The sequence below is a fragment of the Rhipicephalus sanguineus genome, chromosome 5, assembly GCF_013339695.2.
Source record: "Rhipicephalus sanguineus isolate Rsan-2018 chromosome 5, BIME_Rsan_1.4, whole genome shotgun sequence".
Taxonomy (NCBI): Eukaryota; Metazoa; Arthropoda; class Arachnida; order Ixodida; family Ixodidae; genus Rhipicephalus; species Rhipicephalus sanguineus.
In genome coordinates, this window is record NC_051180.1 from 131,941,400 (window position 1) to 131,959,576 (window position 18,177).

The window sequence follows — 18,177 nt, forward strand, 5'->3', positions numbered from 1 at the left end:
TTTTACAAAACATCTGGCGTCTTTCGTTGGTTTATTTCATCAATCAACGGCGTTTTGAACAAAATTTTTATTGTTTAATCACGCACAGGAGAAATCTCACCAGGCACTACCTTGGAGGTAAACAATGGCTGCTAATGGGAATGAGAGACAAAAGAAGTCGGCTTTTAGCTAACGCTTACACTTCTACTTCTACTAACGTTTCCTACTGGAACATGCCAATGGCTGCTAATGGGGAATGAGAGACAGAAGAATTCGGCTTTTAGTTAAGGCGCACGCTGCGAATTTTTATTGTTCAACAACGCACAGGAGAAATCTCCCACCGGCACCACCTTGGAGGTCAAAGCGTAAGACTTGTTACGGACTACTACGATGACTACGAGGGACGAACGGGTGCCGCCTTAAGGAGCTTCGCCCCTAAAAATTTCTGGCTAACGCCCCTGCAATGTAACATCCGTTGCATATTGCCTCGGAAACCGCCAGCGATCAAGTGGTACGCACAACACTCTGTGCATTGCAGGCCGTCGCGAACCAAGCGAAACGCAGACAGGCCCGTTACGACAAACGAAGCCAGCCGCAGTGCACCAGCCAGCCCTGCATGCGCACGAGCTCCGACCGAGGCGCCAGCGCGCGTGACGGCGGAAGAAAGCGAGGTTAGAAGCCAGTGGCTCTTGATATCAACAGACTCCGTGTTCACTCTCTTTTGTCCTAGTTCGCTCTATTGGTTACGCCGACGCCGCTCATCGCAGGAACGGGCACCTAAGAGCTGCGCTCTAAAATGCGGGAGAAGTCGCGCAAAGCTTGGCACATCGAGGCTGGTTGATCCTAAAGTGTTTAGGCTAACACTGGCTGTTTCTTTGTTGTAACTGGTTGTTGCTAGGTTTTGATATGTCGTGAGTTTTTCTATGTTGTAACTAGGTTGGGTATGTTGTCAGCAGGTTTTCCCGTGTTGTAAGTAGGTTTTGCTTGAGGATCGATCAACTTCGTTGTGCTAAGCATTAAGCGACTTAGTGCAAACTCCCCGAATTAAAAAAAAAATGAATTTCCGAGACTGTCAGTGGCAGACCCGCTTTCTTCACACAAGCCGGATGAATCTAGTACAGTAGTAGTCATCCATATCCCGTTCGTCTTCTTCATCGTACCACCCACGCAGCACCATGAATTCTTTGGAAGATATTCGTCGCCATTAAATGCTTCGACCAATTCTTCTTCTATGTGCACAGGCATAGCGTAGCTTGCACTAAAGGCGCAATGCTGAAGAGACAGCCGAGCTGATGGGCACCTATGTGGTCCTGGATTTTGCTGTTTAGCTAAGTTTTGCAAACTTTCTTTTTTTTCTTCTCTCTCTTTTGTCCGTCTTTTTTTTCCCTTTGTCTACATTCATTTCTCTCTCTATTTCTTCCGCTTTCTTGCTCCTTCTATCGTTCTTCCTCTTTCATTCCTTTATTTATCTCTACCTCTCCCTCGATTTCTTTGTCTCTTTTTCTTTCTGCATTTCTTTCTCTCTATTTCTCTCTTTCTCATTCTTTCTGTGCTACGCTTTACTCGCTCCCCTCGTCCTTTCCCTCCTCATCTTCATCACATTTCTCCTCCTCACGCTCACTTCCCCTTCCCACCCTCTTGCTACACTATACTATACAATGCTATGCTATGCTCTGCTGGCGTGCCTCGATAGCCGAGTGGTTAGGATGCTTGCCTTCGGAACAACTGTACGCAGGTTCCAATCCTGCCTCGTGAAGAATGTTTTTCCGGCAAGAATTTCTCTTTATTTATTATTTATTTATTTATTCAGAAATACCCTGCTTTGCCCAAAGGCGTGTAAGCGGGGGGGGGGGGGGTACAGCATGCAAAAAAACAAGTCTTCGTTATAACAGCACACTTGGTCACAAGACAATTGGTTCCGCTCTTGTACAGTACGAACAAAAAAAAAGAATTATCATATAGGTTCGTTCCAGTCCGGTATTCTTGAATTTGAAGGTCATGATCGGATCATCTGGACAGATAATGTGGTGGTTTAAGGTGAGTGTCTTTATTAATGCCAGTCTTTTTATGGTATATCTGAAATAACAATTTCAAACGCAATTTTCTTCTGCGAGAGGAGAGTGCAATATTCTTTAATATTTCTTTCTGTCTCTCTGTTTCTTTCTCCTTTTCTTTATCTATATCTGTACTCGTTCTCTCACCCAACATGTTTATTACAGGCCACATCGAAGGAATCGGCGCACATGTTCTGGGAGCAAATCAGAAGATGAAGAAGAGGAAGAAGAAGACGAAGAGAGCGCGCGCCGGTTCATGATGATGATAGTTTTGGGTCACGACAGACATTTTACGCCGAGTTAGAACAGATTCGCTGTTAACAAGAGAAACTGTCTCCAGGCGCACAACGCCCTATAGTTAAATAATAAAAATGTGACCTGTTACTGAGTTAAGAGCACAAAGCTCCGCTGGACCTCTCTGAACCTACGACCGTTTCTTTCGCACAAGAAGTAGCACCTACAGTTAAAGTCCAGTAGGCGTTTGGCCTGTGACATAATAACATCGCCAACCTTTTTCTTCTGCATTCCGCCGAGCCCCAAGGGATTCCGGCCGACGGTTAGAGGAACGAATGGGGGAAGGGGTAAAGCCTCCTCCCCGTCATTCTCGGCTGGTGAAAATAAATGTTATTTCTCTCTCTCTCTCTCTGTGTATCACCGTGTTGTCTAGGTATGAGGTGCAACCATTTTTTTTAATTATTTCAGGGTGGCTGATAACGCGTATGATAGTGCAGTATTATTGCTTCTTTTATCGCAGAGATTCCATTAATTGACCGACCAGACTTGTTAATAATGAACGGCACGCAGACATCTGAACTTAAGTTTACGCTAAATATTTTGCTTCTTCGTGGTACTTCGTAAATGTTTGGTAATATTGTCCAGGTATACGCTATAATGAGGCGCCTTCGCCTGAACTGCACCTAAACCTATGGCCCAATATTAATTCATCGCGCAGCATCTCTTACTGTTTGATTTGAGTGCGCGTACAATGTGCCGTGCACAGAAGGTGGAAAGAAGATAGCCAAGCTAATGTTCCCACACCAACTGTCAGTGACGTCATAGTGTTTTCCTCGGCTACGCTTGGGACTTCACCGTTTGTTATTGACGTAAATTTGACTACCAACCAAGTGGCCAAGGGTATAAGGCTTCCCGCTTCTGATCTCGAGATTCCCGGTTCGATTCCCGGTGGCAGTATTTAGGTAAGTCGAGCGCGATTTGAATTTTATCGCGCGAGCGTCGACCGGCTTAGCGTCCCAGGAGCCGGGCACCGCGTTTCCGAACAGTGAAAATCAAGGTTTCGCATTCTCCGCTCCCTCATTGGCTCTTCTATGCTATAACAATCACCCCTACGACTAACTCTTGACCCTTTCTTTGAATTTTAAGGTTTCCATTCATTGCGCTAAAGTGTATAGTTAGTTGGCTCTTATCTCCGCGGACGATAGAGAAATTCATAGGAAGGATCTGGTAAAACTGGTGCTTGGCACAGCTTCATTTGAACGACTTGCTAAGGTGCACAAAGTATAAGTATTGCGTCGTCATGAAAAAAAAAAAAGGAGTAAAATGCACCTTCCTCATACTTGAGTGATCGCAGCATAAGGAATAGCAAAAAGAGTGAGGAAAGCTTGCCTGATACCTCTATCTCCTCGAAAAAGGATTATGGACCGTGGCGCTCTTATAGTCCTTTGTAGACGCTCAAGTGATAGCCTTCAATTTGCGCTAGACTGATAACGTGAATGAATTCCAGGTGGCCAAAATTTTATCGCGATAGCAATTATATGGACAGTCTCGGCTGGTTTTTGCTGTCGCCATCGCCGCCGTCATGCTGCCTATATGTATAAGCATGTATATATATATTGCAAGGGGGTTTATTGACAACGTCTGGTAGCAGGTAGACCGCAGGTCCAGCGAGAAACAAGCAGGCTCTGCAACCACAGCTCGCGATCAGCGCTCGCGCCTTTGCACCAAGAGATGATCCCACTGGTGAACGCCTTGCTCTTTCACCGCTACAATACCCCGGCGACGAAGAGGAGTCATGCTGGCGACTCAAGGTGACGAGAGGACAGGAGGGTCGTTGTAGGGCTTGAGGCGGCTGACGTGGACCATCTCACGACTAAGACGGCGCTTGTCCGTGGACGGCTGCACCGGCTCAATCACATAGGTGACAGGAGAGGGGCACTTGATGACGCGGTAAGGGCCGGTATACTTCGGTGCAAACTTGGGAGTCAAGCCAGGAGAGTGAAAAGGCAGTCGAAGCCACACGAGAGAGCCGACGGGGAAAGTGTCCGGGGCCACATCACGATCATGGCGAACTTTTTGGCGGGCTTGAGTATCCGCCGTGAATGGCCGTGCGAGCTGACGACACTCTTCAGCATATTCGGCCATTTCGGAAACTGGGCTGAATTCCGAGGCATCGGGATTGTACGGCAGTATTGTGTCGAGAGTGCTGCATGGCTCACGGCCATACAAAAGAAAGAATGGGGAAAAGCCTGTTGTGGATTGCGTCGCAGTATTGTATGCGTACGTCACGAAAGGGAGAATGGCATCCCAATTGGAGTGGTCAGAATCAATATACATAGTAAGCATGTCTCCCAGTGTGCGGTTGAGACGTTCCGTTACGCCGTTCGTCTGAGGATGGTAGCCGTTGATGTGCGGTGTACTGTACGGCATGAGTGAAGAAGCTGTTGGAGAACTTCAGACAAAAACACGCGACCTCTGTCACTCAGTAGCTCCCGTGGTGCCCATGACGAAGAACGAACCGATGCAAGATGAAGGTGGCAACGTCACGAGCACCAGCCGAAGGCAGCGCTGCCGTTACGGCGTATCTTGTCAGATGGTCGGCAGCTACAATCACCCATCGATTACCAGCAACCGAGTACGGAAGTGGGCCGTATAGGTCAATCCCAACACGGTCAAATGGGCATAAAGGACATGGTAGAGGCTGCAGTTGACCGGGTGAATGAGGAAATGTCTTACGTTGTTGACGCATGGAACATGAGCGAATATAGTTTCGCACATACCCCGCCAGTAGTAACGTTGGCGGATCCGCTCATACGTTTTTAGCGCACCAGCGTGTGCATGTTGCGGCTCAGCGTGAAAATATGCGCAGACATCAGACCGCATATGGCTGGGTATGACGAGCAGCCATTTACGACCCGCCACTTGATAGTTGCGACGGTATAGGAGGGCATCCCGTATCGCGAAATGCGTTGCCTGGCGGCGAAGAGCCCGCGGGTATCCGGAAGTTGATGAGTCGGAGAGCATAGTCAAGAGAGAGAGACAATCCAAGGGTCCTTTCGCTGTCCAGATGGCATGTCGGTGACGCTAACAGCGGTGAGGGTGAAGTCAATGGTTGAGCTTTCCTTTTCATCGGATTTCACGGGTGATCGTGAGAGAGCATCTGCGTCAGAATGCTTTCGCCCCGATCGGCAGACGACGCGAATGTCGAATTCTTGTAGGCGAAGTGCCCAACGTCCAAGCCGACCAGAAGGATCTTTCAGCGACGCCAACCAACAGAGTGCGTGATGGTCAGTCACCACGTCGAAAGTTTGGCCGTACAAATAGGGGCGAAACTTGTTTAACGCCCACACAATCGCGAGGCACTCCTTTTCGGTTACAGAGAAGTTGACTTCCGCCTTGGTGAGGGCACGGCTGGCATAGGCGACCACATACTGCGTAAAACCAGGTTTGCGTTGCGCGAGTACTGCACCAAGGCCAACGCCACTGGCGTCCGTGTGCACCTCGATTGGCGCAGTTGGGTCGTAATGGCGCAGGACGGGTGGCGAAGTAAGTAGGTGGCGCAGAGTAGTGAAGGATTCGTCACAGGCTTGTGTCCAAGTCGAAAGATCCGCAGGGCCAGCAAGGAGTTTTGTGAGCGGGGCGATGATGGAAGCGAAGTTCCGGACAAAGCGACGAAAATACGAGCACAGGCCCACAAAGCTCCGTAGTTCTTTAACTGTAGTCGGCTTTGGAAATTCAGCAACGGCGCGAAGTTTGCCAGGGTCGGGGAGGATGCCGTCTTTTGAAACGACATGACCATGTATGGCGAGTTGCTGAGCCCCGAAGTGGCATTTCTTCAGGTTAAGCTGAAGGCTTGCGTTGGTAAGGCACTGGAAAATCTTGCGCAGACGAGTGAGATGCGAGGTGAAATCGGGTGAAAAAACGACAACGTATTCAAGATAGCACAAGCATATCTTCCATTTGAGACCGCGTAAAATGCTGTCCATCATTCGCTCGAACGTTGCGGGCGCATTACAAAGTCCGAAAGGCATTACTGTAAATTCGTAGAGGCCATCTGGTGTGACGAACGCTGTTTTCGGGCGATCAGACTCGGCCATTGGGACCTGCCAATAACCCGAACTCAGGTCTAGCGAAGAAAAGAATTCGGCACCTTGGAGAGAATCGAGGGCGTCGTCTATGCGGGGAAGAGGGTAAACATCTTAACTCGTAATTTTGTTCAGGCGCCTGTAGTCCACGCAGAATCGGATGGAACCATCTTTCTTCTTGACGAGTACAACTGGGGAAGACCAAGGACTACAAGAAGGCTTGATGACTCCGCGCTGTAGCATGTCGTCAACTTGCTCTGTAATGACACGACGCTCCGCTGATGACACACGATAGGGGCGCTAGCGCAAAGGAGTATTGTCCCCAGTGTCAATTGTGTGAATAACGGTGTTTATTCGGCCTAGCGCCGCTTGGGGGAAGTCAAACGAACGTCTGAACTCATGCAGCAGGGCAAGAAGCTGCTCTCGTTGAGCCGGAGCGAGATGGCTGTCGATAGAACGGTGAAATGCATCTGAGGACACACTGTCCAAAGCAAGGTGAGGAACCAACGCGTTCAGCTCCGGATTCAACTTGGTGTCGGTGAAATCAAGAGGCACGATAACGCCTTCATCGATAGTCTGAATGTGGCCGAGCGTCTCGTTGCAGCGCAAATTGAAAGGGCACGAGTTGGGATTAGAAATAACTATCCCGGTGGTGTCTTGAGGAAGCGCCAGAACGGCGAATGGCAGCGACGTGTGGTGGCGGCTACCGAAGATGTCAGATGGCGAGAACAGAACAGTAACGTCAGAAAGGGAAGCGCAGTAGGCAGGAACAAATACGGCGCTGAAAGGAGGGAGGTCAATGTCCGTCGCGACGACAAGGTTGGTCACAGTAGCTACGGTTACATCGACAGAAGGCGCATCCGGAAACGCACATAGTTCCACTTCGGCCCGAGCGCAGTCGACAACGGCGTGATGGCGTGATAAGAAATCCCATCCTAGAATGATATCGTGGGGACATGAAGCCAACACGAGAAATTCGATGGTGTACAACACGTCTCGAATTACCACTTTGGCTCTACATGCCGCAACGGGCTCAATTTGTTGTGCGCACGCAGTGCTGAGGGAAACCAAGGGAGAAAGCGTCGTTACTTTACGAATAGAGCGGCAGAGTCTTTGACTGATCACGGATATTGCGGCACCAGTATCGATGAGCGCAAGTGCTCGTACACCTTCGACAGTTACATCAATAAGATTGGCGGGGGACAGGCGAGGACTTACACGAATAGACGATGACGCAGCTCGTGCCTGCGGAGCTGCGGCAGTCAGTTTTCCGTCTCAGTGGGGGTGAGTCGTCAACGCATAGGTGACACAGAACGACGATGTGGTGAAGGGGAAGCAGACCGTCGAGAAGCGAAGGTTTGGGTATCGGGAGCAGCCTGCGCGTTACGTTCGTAAACTTCAGGTGCCATGTGAGGCGCGTGGTATGGCGGCCGAAACGAGTAGTCGGGATATCTTGGTGCCTCCTGGTTCACCGCGAAGCGCCGACGACATAGGCGTGCAACGTGACCTGGAATCCCGCAAGCGTAGCAGATGGGCCGGTTGTCAGCAGTGCGCCAGGGATTTCCGTAGTGCTGCGGTGTAGCAGAAAATGGCATGGTAGACGGTCGCACAGGTTGTGGGGGCGATACTGGCAGACGACGCGGCGGCCTTGCTGCGGCAGCTGCATAAGTCAGTGGTGCGGCGACGGGTGTCGGTGGAGAGGCGGATGGCAACGGCAACGCCTCGGAGACCTGCTCTTGAATAGCCTGTCTGATGGTCGGCGATAGGCAGTTCGTGGGCACTTCGGTGGCCGGCAAATACGACAGGCACGAGAGCTGTCGAGCCACTTCTTCCCGTACAGTGGTCAACTCTCATATCTATAACGACGGAGCGTCGTGCTCCGAACTGCGCGAGCGACATCTACGGTTGAAAACGGGGCACCTCTGAGCATGCGCAGCCCCACTGTTGTTCCTACCTTGCATTTTCGATCGTTGGTTATCACCACGAATGCAACAACTGCTTTAGCCGTTGGAAGCGCTGTCAACAGTTTATCACAAAAACAAAAAAGAAAAAAGAGAAAAAAAAAGGAAACGAAGCGAAGCGAACCGCTGTCTGCGCGCGATGAAAGCTACGTTGCGTGTTGATTTGCCGTTCGCGGTCACATTGTCCCAGCAGCAGATTTGCGTCCACTTATAAGTTTATCCATTGTCCGGCGCATTGTCGGTATGATATGATACTGCGAACCGAGAATATGTGCGCAGTATAAAACACGCCGATCCGGTGATTGCACTCTCTCTTTTTTTAGGCGCTATACAGTTGACAGCGCTTCTGACGGCGAAATCAGTTGTCGCGGCCGCGGCGATAACAAGGACGGAAATTACATGGCGAGCGCATCAGTGGCACTGCGCATGCTCTGATGTGGCCCGTTTCAAGCTGTAGATGTCGCTCATGCAGTTCCGAGCACGACGCTCCGGCGTTATAGACATGAGTGTTGACCACTGTACATATTCTTTTATCTGCGCCAACAGGGTGTTATCACCACCGGCGGTCAAGGTGGCGAGGGAGTCGTCTGCTGTCATAGACCTCCGAACTGAGACGCGTTGCTTACGAAGTTCTTCGAAGCTCTGGCACAAGGACGCAAGCTCGGACACGGTACGTGGGTCCTTCGCCAGAAACATTCAAAAGCATCATCGTCGATGCCTTTCAAGATATGTCGGATCTTGTCTTGCTCAGTCATCTCAGGGTTCAGGCGCTTGCATAGATCGATGACATCTTCGATGTAGCTGGTGAAGTTTTCGCCCTGCATTTGCGCACGTCCGCGTAGGCGCTGTTCGGCGCGCAGCTTGCGTACTGCGGGGCGACCAAACACAGCTGCCAAGGTGGTCTTGAAAGCGGCCCACGTATAAAATTCCAAATTGTGGTTGTGGAACCACAGGCTGGCGACGTCTTTGAGGTAGAATGGGACATACTCCAATTTCGAGGTGTCGTCCCACTTGTTGGCGGCGCTCACCTTCTCAAATAACAGCAGCCAATCTTCCACATCTTGGTCCTCGGTGCCGTTGAAGAAGGCAGGATCGCGTTGGCGCAGGGTGGTAGGCACGATGACCAGTGGCAACTGAGCCGTGCCTTGTTGGGCGGTGCCTTGCTCGGTGGTCTGATCAGGCATTGTCGGCGCAGTGGGCACCTTCCGGCTTCGAAGTTCCAGATTTAACTACCCTGCTCCTCCACCACTTTGCAAGGGGGTTTATTGACGACCTCTGGTAGCAGGTAGACCGCAGGTCCAGCGAGCAACAAGCAGGCTCTGCAACCACAGCTCGCGATCAGCGCTCGCGCCTTTGCACCAAGAGATGGTCCCACTGGTGAATGCCTTGCTCTTTCACCGCTACAATATACATATATATATAAAAGTCCCAAAGAAAAATAATTCCGAAGAAAGCTTCCGAAGCGCGCAATCGAACCGGCGCCTTCTCGATCCGTAGCGCGTAGCTCTAACCACTCTGCCACAAAGCGCAGATCGTCCAGGTGGCTAACGGCGAACGTTGTATACACACCCTTTACCGCAGCACTCAGAGGCGGCGGGCGCTTATAAGCGTTTCTTCATTACCAGCGACATGTAAAATCCCTCTATCTTTCAAAGGTAGCGAAAGGTCTTGATCCAGCCGCCGCGCCCTGTGATAGGTCGGTTGGCGACACGTGACCTTTTCGCCTTCGCGCCCCGCCCAAAGGGTCCAGCGGCGGCAGCGCTGTGCCGGCGATCGGTACGGATCACTGTGTCTTCAAGCGTGGAGTGGGGCGATTTTAGCAAGTAAAGAGTACTTCACGCGCCTCTGTCGCACTGTTGTTGCAAACCAGAAGCGTTTATACCTGAAACTGAGTGGGCGCAGGAATTCCTTGTTTCAATTTATTGTATGGATCGTGACGTGCTAGTATATCGGGTGTCTATGCCTTCGGTTGCCTCCCCGCGCGGAGGACAGAAAAAAACGTTTCTCTTTTTTTTCGTTCCTCGCGGTGACAAAAATATATGCTGAAGGAAGGCCCAACAAAATCAGTCGCAAGAAATTTGTGCCCACAGAAACCACCCGACTATGCGAAGTAAGTGATTTTGTAATGGTTATAATTTCAATCAGCCTTTCGCCTGGCCCGCGTGCTTTTGTTCGTGCATATGCATGAGCATTATCTCAGCAACACTATTATTGCTTCGGCATTCCTTATGCCGCAGATTTGTGCGTAATATTCAATACAGAAACACACCCCGTATCTCTGACATTAAATTGCTCGGAACCCAATACAGCTGCCTTTGTCTTTCTCACTAGGGTGGCTTCAGCGCTATAAGCTCACAGGGAAATGAGCATTTGGAATTAGTTTTTTTGCCACACCATGCCGTGTTTTCCCGCACTGCTGTGTGCGAGATCAATTAAGGATTCTTCGTTGAAGCATTCGGCGTAATGTTTTCCCTAGAGGATCACAATGCTTTTCAGAATTTCGAATAAATTATACTGCAAGACACTGGGAGGAAAAAAACTGAAACCATATATGCCGCACCAAGCATCTTTGCTAATTTTTCAAGGCAGAAAATTAGCAGATTACCTGCCTATTTTATTCGAACAAGAAAACAAGCACTTTTAACTCATCCAAACACCACCTGTTCTTCAAGTTACGCTCAATGTGAAAATATGCAAAGGAACAAAAAAAAATGTCCTGCATGACAGCTACTGTGGGGAACCCGCTCGGAACCTGCTTCGGAAACGAATGCGTTTTATTTCAACATTGAACGTGCTCCGTGCACGTTAAATTTAATGTCCCTGTAGTTTGATAACTGACGAGCATCTTAGGCCACAAATATTAATAATTTAACGGTTCAAGCGAGCACCGAGTTCGGTTTGAGGCGCCCGCAATATGCACGGGAGCGAGCGGCGCGTCGTCTGCTATCGCTGCTCCTTGGACCCCTCGAGAGGGCGCGCGTGTAGTTGTCGCTACCTTTAAAAATATAGGGACCTTAGCGACATGGCGCTAGGAGCGCAACGGGCACACCTAAACGCGTCGGCCAGCTCGCCCCTCTCCTGCGAACGCCGTTTCTCTTCGCCCTACATGGCGTGGTCGCATTAGTGCGCTTATCCGAGGAATGAAACGGGCGGGCGGGGGGGGGGGGGGCGGGGTGGAGCGGGGGGTTGTCTCTCTTGTGCTTTCCCCGCGATGTCCGCGCTGAAGTCACACAGCGTACGAAGGTGACTTCGCTCGCTGCAGCGGCCGCGTTTGCGAAAGGAGCGCGCTGATCAATCAGAAATAAGTAAAAACTGTGGCAGTTAGTTCGCGCTCGTCCTGTGTGTATTTCTTTGTTCGTTTCGTACGTCCTGCTTTATGTGTGAGCAGTGCTCTTCAAGTTTCGAGCTGTGACGCATGATAGTTCGCGCTCGTCCTGTGTGCGTTCTTTTCGTGCGTCCTTTGCACTTGAGCGACGCGCTGGAATTTTCGAGCTCCTTTCCGTTCGTCGCGTTACATTCCAATTTGTTGCTATCGCAGTCATTGCTTCGCCGTTGCGGCGGAACTGTGACTTTTCTATAGACCCTTACTGTACTGCTCGGCTCGACTCTAATCGTTCTTCTTGCACTGGGTCCTGATATCTTGCTCTCGGTATTCGCGCCGCTGTTGCATTTAGAAAACTCCATTGCACGGTGCCTATACGTCGCCGCGTGGACTCGGAGCTTCATTCCATATCGCTAGGGGTCCAATTAGGCCTTCACCTTCACATACATGGATAATTATGGTCATCCCCCGTACTTTTTTCTTAGTTGGAACGAATTACAAAATTTATCATGCCTCAAGCCGTGCTTACGAAAACTGACAGGGTCCCTTATGCATACGCCCAGTACTACTCGAAGGTGCAAGCCATGTTTTCTTCTCAATGTATTCATGCCCCCACCCCCGCCCTCTCCAAAGGATTTCTGCACTTAACGTGGCTTTGAACTGACTCCAGGATTGGATGCACGTGATGTCAGGTGATGACGACATCATGTGATATCACATTACGCGCCGTCATATGATGGCGTCATCACGTGATGATGATTTTTTGCATCATTCATGTTTACGCCGACGCCAGCGGTTAATTTTTGAGTTTGGTAAGGCATGTAAGGCTTTCGCCCTAATAACCGAGTAATAATTTTGGCCGAGAAAAACGAATTACTTCGTGGACAAAACCTAGTCGGAGCAAGACGCGCACGTTTGGTCGCCCAAGAACTTTTCGCACGCTGCCGGTCTCAGCGTTCGTGCTTTGTGCAGGGGCCATCCGTTACGGGCGTGCCGTTACCCCATAAACGCTCCTAAAACATTTTTTTCCCTGAATATTTCACTTCTCCAGCTTTTGAAAGAGATAAATATTACGCTTAGAGTTTTGCATCCTGAACCTCCCACAGCACATATGTTTTGCGCATTCGCAGTTCTTTCTTTTTTTTGATGGAGAGTCTGTTAGAGTGTGACGTTACATAAGCGCTTGAACAGGTTCCTTCCTTTGACGGTTCGTCTTCTTCTTTCAGAGTTTGGTTACAGTGTACCGGGTGCATGTGTAAATTCACGCAATGTTAGGAGAAGAGAGCCTCGAATTGGTCAGCGACGCTGCTGCTTTAGCGCAGCGTTCACTCAAAGGGAGGAAAAAAAGAACGAACTAAATAAATGAGGATATCTCAACCTCGCACTCCGACATTGCTCCATCTCACGCCATCTTTTACACGCGTCACGCACAGGCTCCGGATATTCTCCCCTCTTCGGTAGCGTGGCTGCGGCCGCGTGAAGTTCGGTTCCTGGAGCCATCGCATAGGAAACGAAAGGCGGAGTATGCGAAGCGTAAGGCGACCGACTACTTTAGACGTCAGCGAGATGCCCTTTGGCTTTTCCTTTTCGTTTGCCTGTTTTGATTTCCTCAGGGTCTCCTTGGTAACAACTACAACAAAGGAATAAAAAAATATTGCTGACTTGATATATCGTGTTTCCTTTCGTCACCATGTGGTGTATACTTCTGCAGAGCACCACAGCCTGCACGCGGCTCGAAATGTACCGCGTAAGTCGCAGACCAGGCCGTGGTCGTTGCTGCCATCTGGACACCTAAGTATTAGGTACTTCATTTCGTCTATCCACGCCCTGGACGTATCAATGAAACATCGCGGATCTCGCGTTCGCTGTACTGAGCTTATCTTGACATCATTTTTTTTTCAGATATGTGTCGATGTGTGCACGGAATGTACAAGTAGGCTTATTCATTAAAAGGACTGAGTGTTGGGCTAGTTGGTACTCCATTACTACGAAAAACTGCGCGAAATAAACAGGGACAAGTGAGACACACGCACAAGCTCAGTGCGTGGCCCGCACTGCGTGGCCCGCAGTGCGTGGCACGCAGTGCGTGGCCCGTGAGAAACACGCTTGTGCGTGTGTCTCACTTGTTCCCTGTTATTTCGCGCAGTTTTTCGTAGTAATGGCTTATTCATGTTGCATTTTCCCTGAAGAACGTAGAGCGCAGGAAGGATAGCGCACATCACGAGCGCGTGTGTGCATGCTTACCAGTGCTCTATGCAGGGCGCCGTCTTGGGTGTAACTCTAAGCCTTGAAACCCGCCCTTCCAGTGTTTCCGTTCTTGAGTACCCTTACCTATAAGGCACGGATTGAAGTATACCTTTACTAAATATTTTCCCCGATATAAGGGCGGTTATGACAAGTCGGTATACAAATGGACGCTTGAACTTTACCGATAATTTACCATTTTATTGCACTGGCAAGTTAATAGTACGACATGTTTTTATCAACCATTCTTGTGCACCATTCTTCGTGCATACCTTCGCAAACATTTTAATGCAGATTCTGTGGAAACTTCTGGCATCTGATTAAGTGGTACTCGCGGCGTGTTTTATTTTTGTATTACTACATATATCTCGGCAGAAGCCTTTATTATGCATTATAGGAACGTGCTTGCGGCTATATAAATGAAAAAACAGTGCAGTGGCATCGCAGTTATACGCTATTCTGCACTTCACGTGCCGCTATGGTAAGCAAACTTTTTCGCATAGCATGGACACAAAAGTTGGGGGACGTTAAGCTTCGCCTTTAAGAGTTGAACGCGATAGCGATATTCTGTTCCTATTGTGCAGCTCGAACACTAAGAAGTGTTTAACAGAATGCGCGCACTAAGGTGTGTGCCTTATGTAATGGGGTAGCATGCTTTAAACCAGGAGCAATTATGTGCGAGAAACCTTCGCGAAGTTGCGATTGCACCCACTACGTGGTCTTAAGAGATACGCGCAGTAATATGTGTGCCTTTTGTAATGGGTGGCTGTCTTAAAACCACGAAGTCGTTATGATATTGTCATGGTGTGACGCCCTATGGCAATGTACGCTTGTACCACGCAATATTACTGCGATTATTACATCTCGTACTGTGACACCTGTATACAGGACGCGTATTTGTTGGGATGCATGAAAGTTACTTTCAGTGCAGCTCTACAAGCAGAGGCGTAGCTGTGTGGTAGAACACCTGCTTGCCCGCAGACGGCCCGGGTTCGTTCTCACTGGGACCCAACATTTTATTATTATTTTATTTGCAGCTTTTTCGATTTTTTGGTCACGGACAAGATGATGATTTTTCGCTCACAACCAACGGTCCCGACGCCGACGGCGGGAATTTCTGCGATACGAGCTCTTTAACGTTCTCGCGTTAAAACGCTGCGACAGGCGTTGAGATACGACTTGAACTTAGCCTAGGAAGACCACCAAAGCTTAACTGCGCTGTCACGCACTGAGTGGAAAATCTGATCAGCATCACTGCATTGCAGTCTTTCTAAATGCAGCAAACGGCTTGTGAAATTATGTATCCACATTTCCGTGATCTCTTTGTTCAAAGCTTGTTGACTGTGAGCGCTCTTGAAGTACCACACTCTCGCTTCGGAACACGTTTCTCCCTCGACTTGCACCGCTTCACGGCGCACGTTACGCCCAGCGAGGGATCATTAGTTACCATAATGACAGGCGTGTAGCCCATGAATGAAGCCTATGCAGGCAATAGCGCGCGTGAGCGTGCGTGTGCGTAGCGCGCGTGCTCGGGCTAGGCCGGCAGCGAGCGACGGCACGCGCGAACTTGTTGCTGGGAGTGGCTGAAAAGCATTACAGTGTCACTTTCTTCTGCGCCGGCGTTTGCGGGGGCAACCGTCTTCCAGGCCGATTGAATTGCGTGCGCGTCAAACGAGATGAGGCTCGCTGCGCTGTTCCACTTCCAGTTCTCCATGGGCGGCGGCACTACGACTTGACGCTGAGTATACGCGCACGAGATAAGGATTGTGGGACAAGTTCAGTAATGGTGTTGGTTATTGCACTCTACTTGATTATTACCGCATGATCATTGTTATTATCCAAATAACATAATCCCTAGTTGATTTCACATGTTTTATTTAGCACTAGCACGGAGACACAGTATGTTGTTATTTTTAGTGTACATAACATTCGTACACAATATGTGTCCCAGCTAAGTCCAGCCACCTCTGCTACCTTTGTGCGTCAGTGACTTGGCTAATTACAGAAAAATAAATAATACATAACACGTTGCCCGAATGTATCTAGTCTGTTGCTCGTTTGTAAAAACGTATATATTTATATTCTAAAGAACGTGGATACGGATCCAAAAAAGAAGCTTCGACAACTTAAACTATACCACAGTGGTATAATTACAGCAAGGTAATTTGGAACCTATGACATCGGACTTGTGTAGCTTCGCTGAAGTTCTGGCTGCAAAATTCACTTGCCAGTAACAGCGAATGAATCGCCAAACAAACAAAATTTATGTCCCTAGAGAAATCCACTACGCTTCTAAGCTAACTTTTTGTCTCCCTTAGTGGTCGTTTCGTAGCGTTTTCCTTCTTTCTTTATAAATTTATTATTTGCTTGACTGAAAAACATGCTAGTCCGCTTCGCATACTACGCAGTTCTAGTTTCTTCAACAATTCATAAATTCTCGAGTACTCAGCTTGCATGTCACCAGCGAAGGCGAAATTTCGTACGTGTATATACCGCAACTCTTTTCGCTACTCTTATATCCTTTTTCAAAAACCCTTTTCAAGCCCGCATTGTTTCGCTTGCATCCTTTCTTCTTTCTCTTTCTTTCGCTGCCTTTCTTCTCACTCAACCTTATTTTCCTGTTGCGTGAAACCCAGGTGGTCGAAATTTCCGGAGCCGTCCACTACGGCGTCGCTCATAATCATATAGCGGTTTTGGGACGTTAAACCCCAACAATTATTAGGATTCCTACTCGTACGCTTAAGTGCGCTCTAATGTCTGAATCTGATGGCCGGGTAACGTGTTTCAGCGAATCGCAATACCAATCTCGTCATCAACAAGTTGAGGATTGATTGCCGTGTATGCGGCTTTTGTTTTCAGTATGTGACGTTGCAACGTATCCGCACCAGCTTCAAAATTTGCGGCACAGTGTTAAAACAGTGACACATCGGCACTTGCACGTACGCGCAGTGTCTGACATCTTTTCTTAGTCTGCAGTCGCGTGGCGGATGGGCCGTGCCGCAAACCTCGCGGTATGAAAGGTTCGCCCACAACTACATGTCCTAGATATGTCGCGGATACCGTCTTCTGCGTCTTTGCATTTTCCGTGATGCTGTGCCTAGCACGAAGTAAAAGGAGGCGTTCGATAGGGAAATGCGAAAGCAAGCAGCAGGCAAGAGCAGATGGCGAGGGCTGTAACTTTACCCGGCAAAAATGCTCATCGAAGGCAGCATTCTCGTTTTCAGAAGAGCTCCTCAATGATAGTGAATGACGAACGCCCCGACAGACAGAATGCGCATAGGGCAGATGCCTTAGAATGTAAACACACAACAGACAGTGAAACATTTTTAGACAAATTCGAAGTTGGCTAGAAATAATGACTAGTGTGACCTCTTGATTTCCTTCAACGTGCTTTCAAACCACCGTTGAGACGGCAGTCATGACGCAAGAATTTTAAGAACTCTCGGGATTGCGTGAAGTTCACGTCCTATGAACGACAAAGCCTTTCTGGAAAAACGGCAGAACTGTTCATTCATTTTTCTTAGAATACTACATTCCGAGCTCAGGTATGAGCTTGAAATTGAGTTTTAGAACATTTTCGGACACGTATTTCTTTGACCGTCTCCCTTACTCCGCTCCGGTGTAGGCTAACAAACAGGTATTTTGTCTCGTTTTTTCTCTCATTTAGCAAGGTGCGGGCTTGGGCTAGTTGGTACTCCATTTGAGCAGCTAAATAGCGCAAACTTCAGGGACGAACGACAGGAGAATGCGACACATACAAGCGCTAACTTTCAACTGAATTTTATTAAAGAAAACACCCAATATAAGGGTAACCCCGCGCCTGCGCAGCTTCACGGAACCACAAACACCCCTAAGTGATAAGATTCATCTCTCAAAATGCACAACACACCACTTACGTAGAAGAATTAAATGTTAATAAATCACATGTTACTATCTTGCGATACACCCAAAAAACATAGTTATTTTACTGACAGAGCCATGGAAGGCTCGCTAATACAATGCCTAACATCATTGGCCATCTCTGCTGCTTCTACTATTTCTCGCGCTATTTGGTCGTCATGATCGAACAGCAGTGCACATTTTTCAAATTCCAGCGTACAACCACAGCTTCGGCAATGCGTTGCCACGTGACCTAGCAGACCTCCCCAGACATTGTACGCGTGCTCCCTGAGACGGTCGTTTAAGCAGCGCCTTGTTTGTCCCACATATCTGCTGCCACATGTTAAAGGAGTAAACCATTGTTTTCTCTCGCTGTCTCTCATTTTATTCTTTCATCCTCTTTCTGCCTTTGACTTTGC

At 48.9% G+C, this 18,177-nt stretch overlaps 1 protein-coding gene across 1 annotated transcript; it reads right to left on the reverse strand.

The window, feature by feature from the left end:
- Window positions 1-4,073: 4,073 nt before the first annotated feature.
- LOC119394979 (uncharacterized) lies at window positions 4,074-4,697 on the reverse strand. Its single transcript, XM_037662274.1, has one exon. It carries the CDS (start codon window positions 4,695-4,697, stop codon window positions 4,074-4,076), a length of 624 nt encoding a protein of 207 aa, XP_037518202.1.
- Between the last annotated feature and the right edge of the window lie 13,480 nt (window positions 4,698-18,177).

What these genes read in the sequence shown, in the direction of transcription:
- LOC119394979 (XM_037662274.1), bottom strand. Translation starts at nt 4,697, where the DNA reads ATGCCGTACAGTACACCGCACATCAACGGCTACCATCCTCAGACGAAC.